Source organism: Populus trichocarpa, chromosome 13, assembly GCF_000002775.5.
Source record: "Populus trichocarpa isolate Nisqually-1 chromosome 13, P.trichocarpa_v4.1, whole genome shotgun sequence".
NCBI classification, from domain to species: Eukaryota; Viridiplantae; Streptophyta; class Magnoliopsida; order Malpighiales; family Salicaceae; genus Populus; species Populus trichocarpa.
The window spans coordinates 2550919-2570056 of NC_037297.2; the positions used below are offsets into that span (position 1 = coordinate 2550919).

Genomic DNA, 19138 nt, shown 5'->3' on the forward strand with positions numbered 1-19138 from the left:
AAGTTTGTGCTATTGGATGGAGAATAATTTATATTAAAGAATAATATAAATTATATCTTGAAATTTTACCTAACAGTTTAAGCTATTGGGTGGAGATGATTTTTTGACATGGTATCAGAGCCTTGATGACCAAGTGGTCACGAGTTCGAATCTCATCATCCTCATTTATTTAATAAAAATTAAGTACAAGGTAGTATGAGTTTATGCAAGTTTCAAGTTCAAAGAGCTTTCACTTAGGACCTTACTTAACAGTTTAAAATATTATGTTAAGATAGTTATTTGACAAGTGATTCACCGACACGAAACCTAGCATGAAAAGGTTTTACGTCGAACTAATTTTTTTACTAAAATAATATCACATATAAAAAAGTACTAAAATAATTTTTTTTTTTAATAAAAGCTTAAGTCAACTTGCTGATCTATAAAAGCCTAACTGACAAACCAGATTTTAAATGGAATTGGTTATTGTAACTATGCTTTTACCTTAGGGAAAGGGATGCTTAGAGGTGCATGAACCCTAGCCTAAAGGGACAACATGGCTAAATAACTCCAATGAGGAGATTACACATAAAGTATAGTCGATGCACGATGTTTATTATATGATTTGTGTAAGAATCCATAAAGTATTTGAATAGTTAATTAAATTATTGTTCCTTCCAATGATTTCTCCAATGTTGAGGTGGTCCAATCAAGCCCCATACCATGTCGATATCGAGTTATATAGACTTTATCCTATAAAAATACAGATACATTATGCAAACAATACGGTGACAATTGTACCTATGTTGGCTATGTTCGCTTGAAGCATGAGCACATGATGGCCTCGATGAGCTGCTGCTAGGCTCTTTATTTTTATTATTATTTATTGAAGTCTAAGGCTAGGAAAGCACGTAGCAAAGATTACGTGGAATCCTTTTCATGTTTGCCTACATATGCTGAAGATTCTAAAGGTGAATAGCTATTTAAAGGTTTTTTTAAAAAAATATATTTGTAGTTTTTTTTAAAAGTATTTTTTATTTAAAAAATATATTAAAATTATATATTTCTTTATTTTTAAATTTTTTTTTAACATTAGCGCATCAAAATGATTTAAAAATACCGAAAAAAATATTAATTTGAAACAAAGAAAAATATAAAATATTTTTAAATTTTTTTAAAAATATTTTTGAAACGCAAAAACAAATAGGTCGACTCATCACTAACATTAAATTTTAGCTGCAAATCAAAAATATTATAAGCTATCTTTTTTAAAAAAATTATTGTAATTTTAGGTAAGAAAATTACCTCTTTTTTTTTTTTCTAGAGTAGATACTGTATGAAACAGATAGATTAATTATCTATGAAAAAAATAGATTAATTTTCTATATATAAAAAAAAAATTCAATTTTGCAAATTTAAATTATTAAAAAGAATTGTTGAGATCATGACCAATTTATAAATTTTAAAAAATAAACAGACTAAAAGATTTAAAGCCTAGAAATCAACAAGTCGAACATGGTGGTACAAGTGAATATCATGTCTCTATCCGTCCGTGAAGTACTAACTAACCACCTCAATTAACACAATAATTTGAGGTTGTGCTGTCATGTCCTTAGGATGTTTTGCATGATAGTAAAGATTATTTTTTAAAATTTATTTTCAATATTAGTATATTAAAATAATTTAAAATAAATTTAGAATAAAGTTTTTTTAAAAAAACAATTAGCAAAACAACTGTTCAACTGCTAATCCAAAACAAGGAATACTTTGCATTGCCCCCACACCATCAAATTCTCTATAGTAAAATACTTAATTTTTTTTTTTTAGTTTAACGTGGGTATCCGGGCTAGCTTGCGTGCCCCTCGACTAATTTCACGGGCCCTGAAGTTAACGACCATGTAAACCTCCAGTGGCCATCATATGAGCAACCACAGGGCTCGAACCTGAGATCACAGAGGAAGCAAACCTCTTGATCCCAAGTTCTTACCACTGGACCACCATTTAGATGGTTAGTAAAATACTTAATTGATTATTATATTCTTAGGTATTGTATTAACCATTACACAATAAAATCTAGGATGCCCTTGATAAATTAAATTAAATAGTTTTAACTCAAATTAAATTAAATCAAATCAAATCATAGTTGGTGTTCACCTTTTGCTCCTAACATAAATAAAAATATGTAGCCATCAATTTCCATGATTGGATTCCAAACCAAATGCTTCGTACCTTTGAATAATAGCCTGTAATTTTTTAAACTTTGAAGACCATTAGGGCATAGGCATGATGTAACAACGAAAGAAAAACAACGTACGTAGTCCTTGTTGATTTAAGGGACATATGTTTGAATTCTAAATTATAGAGTACTAGCTGTAGTTGTAAAAAAAAAAAAGGAAAAAAACAGAGAGAGAGACCATGATTGGAGTAATATTTTCTTTCTTTTTTATTTACCGTAGCAATTGATTCCAAAAAAAGATTCTTTCATTTTTTTATTTTATTTTTAAGAATTCTACTACCAAACTTCATGATACTACCTCTCACTCCGGAAAAAAAAATCATCACAAGAATTACATATATATTTCAAAAACTAGAAGAAAATCTTTTTTTTTTCCCCTTCCAAAGCATAGGTTCACTGATTTTCTATGAGTTGAGCATAAGTTTTAATCTTTTCTAATTTATAGTTTTTATCTTCTTCTTTTTTTCGATGACCACTTATTCTAGAAATGAGAGAGAGTTTTTCTTTTTTTATTATAATAAATTCTAGTTTATTTATTTCAATTAAATACTTCTAAGAGATTAAGATATTTTTGTTACAGATGCAAATACCAAAATCACTAAAAAAAAAATATATATTATTCATATAAATAATTACAACAATATTGTTTTTTATTATTCAAAAAGATAGGAAGATAGGTAGGTTATCACATGCTCTTTGAAAACAAAATTGTGTTTACATCACATAATCCTGCATGAAATTGGAATACAAACTTGGATGTACTTTGAGAATGTAATTAGATTGTATTTTATGATTTTTATTTTTTTAAAAGAATTTTAAATTAATATTTTTATTGTTTTTTTTATCTTTTTGATTTATTAATATTAAAAAATATATTTTTTTAAAAAAACACTATGCTTTGTGCAGGGAGATTTGAATTTTCAAACTCACAAGGGAATAATCTATGAAGAGTTCTATTATCTTAAACACAACCTTGAAGGAAAAAGAGAAATGTCAAGTAATTTTCTATTGGTATATACTATACATATATGTAACTACGATTTAAAAAATATATATATTTAGGTCATTATATTCTTAGGTTTTTTATTTACCATTACACTATAAAATGTAATGACGCCCTGGGTAAATTAAATAGTTTTAACCCCAGTCAAATCACAGTAACTTTTGCTCCTAACATAAATAATGATACGTAGCCATCAATTTTCAATTTAGGATGACTGGAGTCCAAACCTAATGCTTCGAACCTTTGAATAGCTTGTAAAATTTTAAATTTTTTACAAGCTATTAGGGCTTAGGCATGCTGTGACAGCAAAAGAAAAACAAGGCAGTCCTTGTTGATTTATGGGATATATGAGTTGAATTCTATATTATAGAGTACTAGCTATAGTTGTAAAAAAAAAAAAAAAGTTAAATAATCTTTAACCTTAAAGGATAGTTGAAGTAATTAGGTTATAGGGTTGTGTTACTGGTTTGAGTCTCAGAAATCTTATAGCTACTGGAAACTTATATGGTTGTTAATTTTAAATCCTGTAGAATTAGTTAAAGTACACGCAAGTTAATCTAAATATTCAGATTGAAAAAAAACAGACAATATCTTCTTTTTTTTAATTTAAGGTAGCAATCGATTCCAAAAAAAGAATTCTTTGATTTTTCTTAAGAATTTTGCTAACAAACTTCAATGCTATCTCGACTCCGAAAAAAACGATAATCACAAGAATTATACATATATGTTTTCAATAATTAGAAAAAAAAATCTTTTTTTCCCCTTTCACAGCATAGGTTTACTAATTTTCTATGAGTCGAGCATAAATTCTAATCTTTCCTGATTTATAATTTTTATTTTTTTTCACAATGACCACTTATTCTAGGAATGAGAGAGTGTTTTTCTTTTTTACTATAATAAATTATATTATTATTTTAATTTAAATACTTGATCTAAGAGAATAAAATATTTTCGTTACTATTTATTTTATTTTATTCAAAAAAATGGAAAGATGGTAGGTAATTATAAAATCATACATGGAGACGGAAATATATCATCAATTATAGACATTGGTAGATAAGATTTGAGCTTTCAATGTACATTATTGAAGATTTTGGAGGTGTTTGGGAATATAATGTTAGTTATGTTTTAAAGTATTTTTCGTTTAAAAATATATCAGGACGTCAAAATGATATGAAAATATCAAAAAAATTAATTAAAATAAAGAAAAAAATAAAAATAAAATTCAATTTTTTTCAAAAAATATTTTTAAAACATGAAAATAAACGTATTTTTCATTTTTTTTTATTTGTCTCTCTACTACACTACCAATACCAAACAATCACTTTATAGTAAGTAATTAATTCTGGAAATTATTTTCCACTTAGTTACTTGATCACACCATGGCATAAGATGTGAAGCCGGGATTAAAGGAGATAAAAAAAAAAAAAGGAATAAAACACGACACAGAATAAAGGCAAGGATATTTGACTAATATTTAGGCAACCATTAATTTCTTCTAATCACAGTACCAAATAATTAAAGGGAAAAAGAGAGATCATAATTCATACCCATTGTTCAGAATCGAATCCCACCTCCACATCACAGAATACCAACTCATACACAACAAAATAAGGCTTGTGATGAGGCTGCCATGCCGATGAGTGATCAAGACTCTTTGCTGGGCACCTTACCAAAAAACAATTGTGTTTTCATTTTATACTCAAGCCACTTCTGGCTTTTAAGACAAGCTATCATTGTAATTCAAAATTAATTGTTTTTATGTTTTAAAAATATTTTTTAAAATATATTTTTTACTTTTATATATTTAGTGTTTTCATATCGTTTTGATATACTAATGTTATAAATAATTTTTAAAAAATAAAAATAATATTTTTTGATATATTTCTAAGTAAAATACATTTTAAAAAACAACAATTTTCACTCCAATATTAAATATGCTCTAACATGCTAACTACTTTGAGCATATATTCATGTCTGTCCTTTATATTCTCATATCGTGCGGGTACTCAAAAAGTTATTTTTGCTAATCAACTTAACTAGAACAAGAAATCAATTTATATTATCCATGCTGAAATGAAAGATACTAAAGAAATTAAATGGAGGATAATCCCCGCCAAGGAGAAGATTAAATTGCTCTAATGGCATGATTATATAACGCTGCTTGTGCAAGAGACTTTAAAAGTTTTGTGTTAATAACAATTTCAATTTCAAAAGTAATTAACATTCTTAAATATTCTCTAAATTTCAATAACATCAAAGCAAGATGGTATTGGATCCCGAAAGAAGTCGCATATGTCACCCAAATGCGACAACTTCCTCACATATTGGTACGTGTTTTTCATACGCTAACCAATTTTTTTCTAATTCGGCCTCTCATTATATTTTTTATTTAGTCTTTATTTCTTTGATAACTATTATTATTATTATTATTTAATTTGATTCCTAATTCTTTTATAGCTCTTTAGTTTAGTCTCAATCTTCATCCCACTCGAGTCCAATGAAAACTCAATCGAGGAGATAGAAAGTGAAGGGAAATGAAAGATTTTTTTTTATTTGATCATTGATTTTGATAACTCTTGGATTTTTTATTGTGGTCCCTGGTTCTTTTGTGGCTTTGTAGTTTGGTCCTAAACTTCATCCTTCTAGAGCCCAATAAAGGCCCAACCGGGGAAAAAGGAAAGGAAAGAAAACAAAAGGTATAGCTGGCTAAATCAGGTTATCTCATTATGATCATGTCGTGATCCTGTCCACACATTTAGCAGGTTAACAGGCAAGAGGTTGGTGGGGCTAGATTCAATATGACACTATTTTTTTCATTTTACTCTTTAAACTTTTTTTTGTGATTTTTTTCTTTGATATTTTATTGTTTCGTGTTTGAGCTTGATCGAGTTAAGCAAAAGTTGAAACAATAACTCCCTTAAATTCTTTTGGAGCCGGATCGAGTTTTGAAAGGGGCAATTGGGTCGCGATTCAAACCATTAGTCAAATGACACACGTTGAACCAACTCATCGAGTTAGGCAAGGGATGAAACGATAATGTCCATTATTTTTTTTTAGCTAGATAATGTTTTGAACGGGTTGACTGAGTTACCATTGGGCTTCTTGATCAAATGGCACACACGTAGCCAACTTTAACATGACTAAATTGGGAACACAGACCATCCAATGACCTACGACACAGATCAACACTAAACAAATAAAAATGAAGGTACCATACTAATAAGTTATTTTAATTTCAATTTAATTTTTTTATGCTGAATAAGCTACGTCGCAAGATTTTGTTTTTTTTTTTGCATTATTTACATTAATATCCTGTCTTAGTAATTGTTAATATTTTTTAAATATAATCTTTTATTAATTTTGTTAAACACGTTAATAAGCTTTTGATGCATTATTTTATATTTTTTTACTTTTCAATTTAAAATTTAACATCATCCACGTGTTTTTTTTTTTTTTTTAAGGATTGAATCCAACTTTTGATCTGCCCGCGTACTTAATTATTTTGTCAAATCTTTATCTCCCACGAACTAAGGGTTTTTTTTTTTTTAAGGAAAACTCAATTAAACGTGACATCGTGCTTGCATTAAATTTCTTGGACCCCACATTAAAGAACCGTTTCTCTCCGCAAAAAAGTTTCTCTGGCTTCTCATTTTCTTCCTTAAAAATCCTTAAATACATGCAAAATTGAAGCCTAAAAAAAGCTTGTATATTTATGGCCCCTTCCATGAAACAGAAGGGTTTCAACTCAGTCCCCCGCCTGTCTTGCATAAATGGCTCGGTCTCTTTCTCTTATTTACATGTGAATATGACATGGCAAAAAAGAAGGTCTAGATAGAGAGAGACTTTGAGAGAGACCTTAGAGAAAAAGGAAAGAGAGATGCGTTTTTAATTTTCTCAGGGTAGAGTGCTCTTCAAAGACCAGCCTTTCCTGCAATACACAGTTGCCAAATAAGTAACAGTTTGCTTTTTATTTTGTTCCCTTGGTTATTTCAGCTGTCACTTTCTTGAGGTATACATGTTTGTTGATCTTCTTCTTTTTCTTTTTTTGTAATAAAAACTTAAATTTTGATTTTAAATTGTTAGAGATGACATTGACAGTGAAACAAGTCTGCTTTTTGTCTGCTTCTTTCATCAGTTACTCTACCACCAGTACTTACCTACATTCCTCATTTTTGTCTTCAATTTAGATGTGCTAGCAGTTTTTCCCTGGCTTTTTTAAAGCTTTTTTTCATTGACTGCTTCTTTCAGAAATGCATCAAACTAGACTGTACCCAGATCAAAATCAAGTCTTGATTAGCTGTTTTTGAAGCATTTCTTATGTGGGTTTTTGAGATAAGAGCCCTTTCTTTACTTAACTTCTAGTTTTGCTTTTTATTTACTGTTAGTTCAGTTTCTGAGTCTTTTTCTGTTGTGTTATTTTTAGCTGCAAAATTTGGGAGCAAGTGTTTGTGAAAAGTCTTAGAGAGAGTTTTGGAGTAGAAAGTTCAGTTCTTTAGTGCAAAATGAGAGATTTCCCATCTTGTTTTGGTGAAAATGGGGTTCAAGTGGCTGATTCTTCGTCTTCAAATACTAGTAAAAATGCACAGAATTTGGTTACTTGTGTGTATCAATGTCGAATTCGAGGCCGGTCTTGCTTGATCACTATTACATGGAGTAAGAATTTGATGGGTCAAGGTCTAAGTGTAGGGATTGATGATTCTGCAAATCATTGTTTATGTAAGGTTGATATTAAACCGTGGTTGTTCTCAAAAAGAAAAGGGTCTAAGAGTTTAGAGGCATATTCTTGTAAAATTGATATATATTGGGACCTTTCATCAGCTAAATTTGGATCTGGGCCTGAACCATCAGAGGGATTTTATGTTGCTGTTGTTGTGGATAGGCAAATGGCTCTCCTTCTTGGGGATATGAGAAAAGAAGCTTTCAAGAAAACTGGTGCCACTCCTATTCCTTCCAATACTGTTTTTGTTGCAAAAAGAGAGCATGTTTTTGGCAAGAAAGCGTTCCGTACCAAGGCTCAGTTTTGTGACAATGGTCAAATTCATGATCTCGTGATTGAATGTGACACGATTGGTGTCAGTGACCCATGTCTTTTGCTTCGTGTGGACTGTAAGACAGTGATGCAGGTGAAGCAACTCCGGTGGAAGTTCCGGGGGAACCATACCATATTGGTTGATGGGCTAGCAGTTGAATTGTTTTGGGATGTACATAATTGGCTCTTTGGTACATCAGTTGGAAATGCTGTTTTTATGTTCAAGACTTGCTCCTCAGCTGAGAAGTTGTGGGCTAGCCAACCGCTTTCAGATCCAAATGGGTTGCCGCGGTCCTTCTCCCAGAGATTTCTGGATTCCAGATCACAAAATCTTGGTTTTTCATTGATTTTGTATGCTTGGAAGCATGAATAGAGGGACTCAGAAATTCTTATTTGAGAGCTAACAAAAACATTAGTGAGTTGTGAATTTTATTAATTATGTCGGTTACACTTAGTTTTATTAAACGAGATCCATTTGTTTACTTCACCTGTTTTTTCCAGTTGAAAACTTTAGCAATTGAATGGATCACATAAAATTTTGTGTTTTAGTTGGCTGTGCTTCCTTCATGATGTGTTTCTCAATTTCATTTTTATGGTTCTTATTGGAAATCCAATATCAAGAAAAATACTTCTGTTCAATGTAGCTTCTTTTTTTGTGGCATGAATTTGTTGAAACCACATGCAGCTTTTAGCATGTCATGCCTCAGAGACTTTTCACAATGAATTCCTCGCCATGAATTCATGGTATGGGATATCTAAACTGTGAGTATGTGCTCCCTTCTAAAGTTGCTCCAGCCGATGCCGAAGTTATATTTGGGTGACTTACCACTAGTTGAATCAATTTCCTTGTGATGCAGGTGTCCTGGTTATTTCATCAAACGAGGGGCGTCAAAGTTCAAGGGGTCAGTGCATGTTTTGTATTCATGTCAGTTGGCTTGTTAGCTAGAAGGTGAAGAGAGCACTGTGCTATAAGGTATTTGACTCGAGTGATGCTGTTTCTTATTCTTTGCTCTTAAGGGTGGTGGCAAAGTAGCCCATTGGCTATGGGGCACGTACGGTATCAGACACTCTTTTTTTCATGCACAGTACTGTTGTGGTCGTTGGTGTTTAAAGTTGATCCTTTCCTGCCTGTGCTGTGTCCGTAGTTGTGGTCTGTGAAACAATATAAATTGATGATCATACGAGGGGGCTGGTAGTTTGTTTAGAAACAAATGCCTACTTTTGATGAATACACAGCGTAATCATTACATATAATTTTGCTTTGGAATTTGCTATTACGAGCATAGAATATTTGGTTGTGAATGTCAAAAGTTCAAACCTTGCATGGCCTGGCCAGAGAAACCCATTGTGAATCTCCTGGGCGATTATTCTACCTATGGCAGTGGATACTGGATGGAAAGCCTGCACAAGGTAAAGGAGGATAGTTGTTGAACTTGAGAGGCTATCGGAGTTCTCTTGAAAATTCAAGTTCTAAACTCCGCCAAAATTGATGTGGTGTTTTTGTTCTTTCCGCCTTGATTATTGTGTTTACTGTTGTTCCAGTTCTCTTCCTTGCTCTTTCATAGCTGGTTCTTAACCCCTGAGGAGACAAAATAACATGCTTTTCTGTCTTCTGTGCTGTTTTCTGTTTAAAGGATGAAGATCAATTATAATTGGTAATGTCAAAGATCTGCAGGAGGTTTTTTCTTTTCAGAATTACATGCACTTTTTAACATCCATACTTCTATGAATTTACCTCTGTTCACTTGTTTTGTAGTTGATTCAATTAATGTGAGGTGATAATTCGTAAATTCATTCATCTTTCATCATGCTTCTAGCAACCTTTCGACACATTGAGATTCTTTGGTCCTGCATTTCTATGTTTTGGCGTTAGGTTTACAACATATTTAGATGTGAAGTATGATGCGAGTCCTTTCACCAAATTGTTCATAGTTTCTAAGTTAGATACTTGAACGTGATATTAGTTTTCGTCATTATATTGTGTTCTGTGGTGGTACGCCTTGGTAGTTGGTGTCCAGTCAATTTCTGTTTGTTTGATTGTGGAAACTAACATGCGGAATCTGGTACCCAATTTTATGATAAGATGAAGACTCTGCATTGTCTGCAATCTCAGCTAGCAGCTCATGTTAGTCTACTTCAAGGACTATGATTTAAACATGTGTGCTCATGTGCATAATGATTCGAGTCTCGTACTATTCTTCGCGTCAGTCTCAATTTGAACTTCTAGCTGGCATTTTTTTGACATGGAAGATTGCTGTAAATTCATTAATTTCTTTCTTGAATCAAAATCTTGAAAGCTCAGGTTGTTGACTGTCATCTTATGTTCACAAAAATTGTTGCATGATATGATATTTCATTTGATGCCTCAGTGCATATACGTGACAACAGAGTACATGAGTAATTGCGACTTGCAATTGCATATAAGCTTAGAGTTGTTACTGTGTTCAGAAATATCCTACAGGATCCAACCTGTTTAACGCCTTAATTTCCAGCTACAGAACAAAATAATGCAGATGCATGGGTCTCTGTGAACTGAAGCCAATCTTGTAATGGGGTGGCTGGCATGCTGTCTGCTTGTTGTGAGGTCCTATTCCAATTGTTTCAGACAAAAACGAAAGTCCTATTCCAATTGCTCCTGGTCTAGAGCTACACTTTTGTCGGGATTTTAGGTTGCATCTTGTGAAGAGATTAGCAGAATCTCTTAGTAAGACCAAAAATCTTTTCAAAACTTTTTAAACAATTGTACAAAGCTACAAGACTAAAAACCACTGTTGTCTACTGCAAGTGGCCAAAGTTGTCTTGATAGGTGGAAGTCACGGGTACAACAGTTAATTGAGATCTGTTAAGGAAGTTCGTGATTTAATTATGTAGTTATGGGTTTATTTTTCTAGTCACTCTGTCAGTCTTAGCTATTAACTAGTCCCGATGTTCATGCTTGGATCAAAAGTCAATTCTGGCCTAAAAGAAAAGGAAGTCAATTTTACTTGTTTGTATAGTTCTTTTGTGTTTCATCATTTCTATTTAATTATATACCGATATATTTTTTTTAAAAAAATAAAAATTAAATTAAAACAAAATAACTTGTTTGTATAGTTCTTTTGTGTTTTATCAATATGGCTTAGTCCTATGTTGTAATCTCTTGCATGGCCTCGGATTCAAATCCAACCATGTTAGATTTGACTCGTAATATTAAGTCACCCTGTTCATAACCTGATTAGGCTCTAATTTATTTTTAAGTCGTCATCGTTTTAATCTTTGCCTAACCGGATTATGTGAAAATATGAAACAAAAAACTTTTCAAGGATAAAATAAATAAAAAATTTAGGGAGTGAAATGAAAAGACGATGACATGTTGGATCGATTCAATTAACTCGGGCTAATCCGTTAAATTCGCGACTTAGATTATAAACACGGCCATAATAAGCTAACTCAATTTAGTCATATATATATCTTTTTTCTCTTTTCTTATTTTCTTCATAGTTGGGCTTTTATTAGGTTTGAGTGGGATGAAATTCGGGATTAAATTGAAAAGTTATCAAAGAATCAAGAACCAAATAAAATATTTTAAAGAGTATAAAAGAATCAATGACTAAATTAAAAACAAATTGGCTAGCACGTGAAAAACACATATCGGTGTGTGAGGAAGCCTGTCATATTGGAAAGGTATGGGTAGATTCCTTTGAGCCCTGATGACAGCCTTCCCAAGTGTCGTTGAAACTGTCGTGCCAAGGGCTTCCTACTAGTGCGATGCGTGTTGGCGAAGCAACTATGGCGTGGCTTTGGGGGCTTGTTCTTCTTTCTTCCTTTTTCTTCTCTCTTTTCTCTTACCTCCCTTAATTTCCATGCTCGACCTGGAAAAAAATCATTGTTGTCGTTCATAAGGGGTTGTGAGGGCATCCATATTGTATCCTCTATGCCTTTTAGTTTTATTGTTAATATTGACAACAACATAACCACAATAAACTAACCAATTTGGTCATTTGATCTCTCTCTTTTTTCTTCCCTTCTTTTCTTTCTAGTTGGGCTTTTATTGGACTCAGATAGGATGAAATATGAGATTAAATTGAAGATATATATATAAAACAAGGATCAAATCAAGAAATTAAAGAGGCATAAAAGAATTAGGGATTAAATTAAAAAAAATATTGGTGCATAAAAAACACGAGTCAAGGTACGAGAAAGCCTGCTGCATTGGAGAGGTGCGCGCAGATTCCTTCGAGCCTCCATAGTGACCTTCTAAGTGCTTTTGTAATCGTCGCGCTAAGAGCTTTCTCCCAAGGCAAATGTGTCGGCAAAGCAACTATGACTTAGCTCAAACTGTCCATTCTTTATTTCCCTTTCCTTCTCTCTTTTTTCTCACTCGATTTCCGCACTTTACCTAAAGAAAAAAAACTATTATTGTCATCGACAATGGTTTGCAAGGGTGTGCAAAGTGTATCCTCTAAGGTTTTTAGTTTTTGTTAATAATAAAAAAACATTTCATTACAATGAAATTCTTTTTCTTTATTTATTTATTTTAGGACTCTTAAATTTATATTATCTGTGGACCCGTGCACATCGTATGCCTAATTATCTTTGCATAAAAAAAGATGCTCATGTGTCACAAACACATTTCAAAGAAGAAAGATAAATTCGCAACTCGGGTTATAGACCTGATTATGCCAAATAAATTGATTTTATTTTAATTAAACAATACAAAAAATAGACAATGACAACATATGGACTAAATTAAAAAAAAAAGTAATCACAATAACGTGGGAAAAAATATTTTTTTCAAAAAGAGAACAATATAGCTAACTTCTCATCCCATTAAATGTGGAAGGATAAAATTGAATAAAATAAGAACCTAAAAAACTCAGTCTGGGTCAACCTAAGTTAATATGACAAATCTATAACCATGTTCAAACTGAATTATCCCTCCCACCAAACCGCTGAACCACTGGTCAATTATTTTTGGCTTTCAAGGGAGAAAAAGTATTTCTATTGTACATTTTAAAAAGTAAATAACTGAACTACCCCCACTCAATATGCAAATAACATTTGGATCCTCTAGAAAGGACATCTTTACCCCGCTTCCAATGGGAATAGTTAAACGCAATGAAAGACAAAATTGTTAAAACACAATATTTCTCCATACAATGAACAGGAAAAAGATCAGCCCTTTTAGGTTTTTTTTTTTATTTAATTTTGCTGGTCAATTTGTTCGGAAGTTGTTTAATAGAGTGAGGGATCGTGGGCCATAGTCACTTAATGAAGGAATAGGTTACTATTTGATTGAATCACGAGCAGTAAATAAAAAGAACAAAGGGAGAAAAACTAGCATGCTATTTCTTTGTTTAGTTTTAACTTTGTCCTCGCGAAGAAAACAGTCTGAAGAACTTTGTCTCGAGGAGAATATCTCAATTCAAAACCTATCGTTCTTGGAACTTGTTGGAGTCCACCTAACTCCAATTCAGGTAGTATAAGAAAGAATGCCATAAAGAAAGCAGCACTAAAGTTGGGAATTGAAGATTATGTATACAAAAATATACTCTTAGATTTACATCATCTCCATTCACAATTCTTTGAACTATCCAACGGAATTCAACCATAATATATGCCTACTAAAAAATTCAATCAAGCTTAGAAGCATGCATAAAAAAAAAAAAATTATTTTTATTTTTGATGTCAACTCATCAAAAATCACTAAAAAACAATAAAAAAAATATTTTTTCAATGAAAACATAAGTTGAAAACACCAATAAATGTTCTTAGACATGCTTTGAGTCAAAACCAAATAGCAATGACGGAAAAGAAAAGGAAAGCAATGGTGATTCTTGGACATTGCTTCGAACAATTACTTGCAAGAGAAGTTACATAAAGTACTACAGAACATGTCAAATGCTAGAAACTGATCCTCCTGTAATAAATAAGACTCCTACCATCTCGGTATCCTGTATCTATAAATATCTATTTTATCTACACTACAAAATAATCAAGAAAACCGTTAAATGAATTCATCCCTAACCATAAAATTCTCCTACCAATAAAATCAAAGAATACGAGTATCCTACCTTGTAGATGCAAGACAGTTATCATGGTAACCATACACATATTTGTAAAGCCAGCATACTGCTCCTCTGAATTATTAAATTAGAGACTTGCGAATAAATCATACTTTGACATCAATGTCTACACGGGTTTTGATTGGTTTGAGCTTGATACCCAGACTCTCAGGGGAGAGAAGTTCCGGCGCTATACAGCAGCGACTTGAAGGACTGGTAGGGTTGGAGCCAATACTTGATGAGGAAGCAAAATACGGTTGTCTGTGGTACCCAAACCCCATTAGAAAAAACTCTATCGGAATTATCATGGCATAAGGGTGCTCTTCTGTGACTAATGAACCACATGCTTCAACCTGTTGGAGATACAAATAAACACTTTTAAGATGCAAAAAGGAAAACAAGCACCTTAAACTTGAAAGTGATCTTAAATGAACTTCCAATAATATGTCCATATATTTTTTAGAATACGGTGGTGTGCTTGCAAAAGCAGACATACTGCAGGTGATCTCATTTTTAGTTAATAGTCAAGGTATAATCCTTTCATGCAGGAACATATATGCCTTGTCAACATTATGATCCAACAAGATGACCAATTAGGCCATGGAAATTTCAGAGTGTTTTTAATTGTATTGCTAGTCTTACCAAGAAAATTGGATCTGTCAATGTTGTTAATGTCAATTGGGAAGAGAATAATGTTGCTGATAGCTTAGCAAAACATGCCTTGGTAAGGAAGGAAGAGTTATTAGCATGGTTGTTATCTTTTTCTCAGCCTTTAGAGTTACTTTCTTTATGGTTCTTTTTGGGTTATAATACAACTTTTCAATTTTCATTAAAAAAAAAGATTATTAATTAGGCAATTATTATCACTAAATCTTGCGTATGTTAAAAAAGCCAACTGCTCATAATGAAACAAATAGTCTGAAGAAGTGAAACCACCCTACCTCAACAAGAGCACAAGTTTTCTTGCCCATTTTGGTACTCATGTATACTGATTCATCATGAAATTGACTACTTTCCCCCACAAAAATAAGTGTCCTGCACTGCAAATTCTCCAAGTCCTCTGTAAGGTCATACCTCCTGCTTAATAAAACACCTTGATAATTAGTTGAACATAGGCATTTTTACAAGACAGTGGCTATATATGTTACGCAATTAGTTTCAAAACTTTGTAGCAACTGGCTAAGTTACAGTCTCATGCAGACATGCTAGTTTAAATGGCGCCACAAAATGAAAGCATTCAGTAGTCAGCAGAAGAGATTCGAGCTAATGATGTATGAACAAGAAGATGCTTAAACAAGTTACAAATACTCACTCATTGATTGCTTGAAGAAAGCGCATTACATTCAAACTTTTTCTTTCATCCAGCAACTGCCAACAAATGATAAATGAGATTGACATCAAATATCTCAAAAAGGCACCGTATAGGATGTACCCTTCCTAGACACTGATAAGAGTGACAGGTTGCTCTGACAATATATCACTAAGGGTTAGGGTGTTTTTGGTATCGCCAATTCTGAGACTGTACAAGTCAAATGGAATTAACAGGAAATAAGACATTGAAACCAAGAATCCTTACCCTTCTACAAGCTTGAATGATGTCTGCTTCTGCGCCCTGCACACTGCACCTAATTTCCTACATTCCGAATCTGATAATTATACATCACATTCCAAAATTGGAAAAGATTAAAAGAAAAAAAAGGTCATCAATAGTACCTTACTGAAGTAACGCTGGAGAAGGCATTCCTTCAATATTCCACACATTCCGTAGAAGTATAACAAGTTCATTAACACCTGAAAAGGCAAGTCCAGTAAAACCCTAAGCAACTTGGATTACTGTGAAGATGTGTGAAACAGTGTGTATATTAGTTTTATCCTAATCTTTTTTAGGTGTCCCAGGTGAATGGTTTCCTTCAAATTTATATTTCTTCCTCAAAAAAAAAAAAAAAAAGTAGCCTTGACTTAAAGATGGAGGGTAAAACCTTATTGTAAAACCATTCAGTCCATGAAGGTGCCTTGCAAACAGGGGAAACAAGAATTAGCCCAAGCACCCGTTCTTGATATCTCATCTGTACCACAAGGAAAAATAAACATGTATCAGAACATCAGGGTAAAAACAGAGGCAACTGACAAGGGTAGACTCTTCCCAACTTACAGTAAAAAGTGTCAGGATGTAAGCACCAGCCATTACGCCTAAGCACAGAACCTGTTTCAGCCTGATTTAGAAAAGTGAGTTAGTTCTTAAACATACTGTAACATGTCTTCATGACAGAGATAAATCACTTATAGGTTAGATTAGGATTCCTGTTAGGACCTTCACATGAGAAAAACATTGATAATTCACATTTCTGGACACTAATCTTGTGTATCGGGAAATGAATTCTGGCTACCATTGCAGCAATTTTGCACAGAGTGAATCCTATTTTGGCTTGAAACTGCAAACATTTAATGACTCAAGACATTTATCAATACTCTAGGTAACTGCCCTTCCTAATTGATCTTCGCTCCTGCTCCCAAAATCTCAGTTTCTAAAAATTTAGCTAGTTATGAACAACAGGGAACTCTTTAATGGGAGCTCTATTGAATAAGACACAAAATTAATGCAGGGCATGACAGAACTTTGTGCAACTGGTGTTGCAGAAGAAAAACAAAATTCCAGATAGCTGAGCCTGCCAAAATCAATAGGACTCCTAGACAAATGGTGGTCAATGGTTCATAAGTAATCAAGATAACAGAACAACAAAATGAACCAGACCTTTAGAATGAAAGCACTAATAAGAAATGATCAGACAACCAACTTGAAAACAACAAGAAGCAGATCAAATCTTCATTGGTACACAAAAAAATCATAATTGGAAAAGCATATAAGAAACCAGTAAATGCAGCAAGCAGTTAAATACCCGAAGAAATCAAGCACTTCAGCAACCTGGTCTGCTAAGTCATCAACACTAAGTAACGGAACATCAGAAGAAATGACATCAGCTCCCAACTGCAAGAGCTCTTGAACAAAGGGTGGAGAGAGGCTTTATTAGCATCGTTCAAAAGGGGAAAAAAAGAAGAGATAATAAACCATAAACAAACAAAATTAAACAATTAAACTCCACCAACGTTAAAGAACCAACAGCGACACTGACCTCGTGCCCTGGGGCATCAATGTGGTATATGCAGAAGTTATGGAGCAACAAGGAAGCTGCATCAGGGCTAAATAAGAGACCTTGGAAACAAGTCATAGCTGTGAAAAAACCCAGAAAGCAAAAAACACCAACATATCAAAAACAAATTGAAACTCAGATCTTTTCAATTAGAAGCAACTAAAGCATGCCAGCTCAATAACACTTAAACTCATTCTTTCTTAACTAAAACTCAAGAATCAATTAAGAACCATAAAAATTCTAAATATTAAGAATTTAATTATCATAAATATGCTTAGATTAAATTAAAAGCATCCATTACAGCTGCTTTCAAGGAACTCAGTCTGAACCAGCCCATTTCTTGTAAAACAAAGCACTGCAGTTACAATTTTTCTTCAAGAGCACAGAAAGTATAACAAACTTCCAAACAAAAGCACCAAAAAAGCCCGGAAATAATTGAATTTCACCTCACATGAGCTAAACACACAAACCCATTTAAGGTAAATTAGAGAAAATCTGAAAGAAAAATAGCCCATTAAGTAAAAAGAAGAAGAAATTACAAGAAAACGGAACATACAATTAAGAGCAACATCAGGGTAAGTTATCAAAGCAGGCTTCTCTTGATCACCACAAACATACACAGAGATTGAACCTCTGCTTGTTTTCACCACATGCTCCTGCTTACATTACACATAACACCAAAATCCATTAATAAAGCTTAAAGCTTGTAAGCCACGGAGTGTAATCAAGAAAACAAGAAAGATATCATTTTTTTCCTTTCTTCTTGTTAGTTAGAGTTGGTTAATTACCTTCCCACCAAAAGATAGCATGTCAATATCCACCGAAACTGAGTCACTTGACTCACCCATGACTCACTTCTTTCAACACTCACAATGCAGCAGCAATACAAAAACTAAACAGCAACTCACTGAATTGAAGTTATCTCTTCTTGTTTCTTCGTCTTCTTTCTGAACTCTCTCTCCGGGTCCTCTCTCGTTTTCTTTCGTTTTCAGAACTTAAAAATACTAAACTGCCCTGATCAAGTCAATGAAATTACATCAAATCTATGTTTGTTTTTGCAAAATACCAAGCTTGCCCTATGGTCAAAGATGTTACTACGGTCTTCTTGTTTGTTTTGAGGGTGAAAAAGTGACCGTTGCATTTGCGTAGAAGGGTAAAATGGTCAATTTGAGGGCATTTTGGTCAGTGCGAAAGCGGCATCGTTTTCTGGTGATTGAGGTCATTTCATAGATAGGTATCAGACAGCTGTATGCCACCTGGAAGCTGGAAAGGGAGATGGTCCCATTGGGTTAATCTATCATAGTGCGCCAGCTCATCATTGTCCATGCTTGCTGTTATATACCTCATTTAGCCACTCCAATCATTAATGATGGAGATGATGATAATAATATTGTATAGTTATTATTTTTAGAATAAAGTTTTGTTCTCTAATGTTAATTTTCTATGGTTTACGTTGTCTTGATTTTATGAGGCACATGGAGTGTGGCAGCTAGATTAGTTGTTAAACTTCTTTTGTTTAGAAACTGTTTGGGTCGTAGTTGTACTTATCTGTAATGAAATTTTAATTTTTTTAATTTTAAATTATTTTTTTATATTTTTAAATATTTTTGATGTACCAATAACAAAAATAATTTTTAAAAAATAAAAATATTATTTTAATATATTTTTCAAAGTAAAAAAATATTTTAAAAAATA

General features: G+C 32.8%; 2 protein-coding genes across 6 annotated transcripts; one reads left to right on the forward strand and one right to left on the reverse strand.

The window, feature by feature from the left end:
* Positions 1-6915: 6915 nt before the first annotated feature.
* On the forward strand, positions 6916-9527 carry LOC7474595 (uncharacterized). Of its 5 annotated transcripts, none has more exons than XM_024583623.2 (3): positions 6916-7230; positions 7470-7540; positions 7645-8798. In XM_024583623.2, the coding sequence occupies exon 3, from the start codon at positions 7724-7726 to the stop codon at positions 8621-8623; it is 900 nt and encodes a 299-aa protein (XP_024439391.1). In that variant the 5' UTR covers positions 6916-7230; positions 7470-7540; positions 7645-7723; the 3' UTR covers positions 8624-8798. The 5 variants fall into 5 exon arrangements, 4 of the variants coding, with proteins under 4 accessions (XP_024439391.1, XP_002319062.1, XP_024439390.1 ...); XR_002977375.2 differs by lacking the exon at positions 6916-7230 and adding exons at positions 8936-9012; positions 9108-9527 and having other exon boundaries at positions 7239-8665; XM_002319026.4 differs by lacking the exon at positions 7470-7540.
* A 4533-nt stretch (positions 9528-14060) lies between these two features.
* LOC7471049 (protein NDL2) lies at positions 14061-18404 on the reverse strand. Its single transcript, XM_002319595.4, has 11 exons — positions 18232-18404; positions 18000-18099; positions 17426-17523; positions 17192-17280; positions 16447-16507; positions 16274-16360; positions 16008-16085; positions 15871-15927; positions 15607-15662; positions 15236-15371; positions 14061-14647 (listed from the first exon to the last, which is right to left on the reverse strand). Exons 1-11 carry the CDS (start codon positions 18289-18291, stop codon positions 14402-14404), a joined length of 1068 nt encoding a protein of 355 aa, XP_002319631.1. The 5' UTR covers positions 18292-18404; the 3' UTR covers positions 14061-14401.
* Positions 18405-19138: the final 734 nt, after the last annotated feature.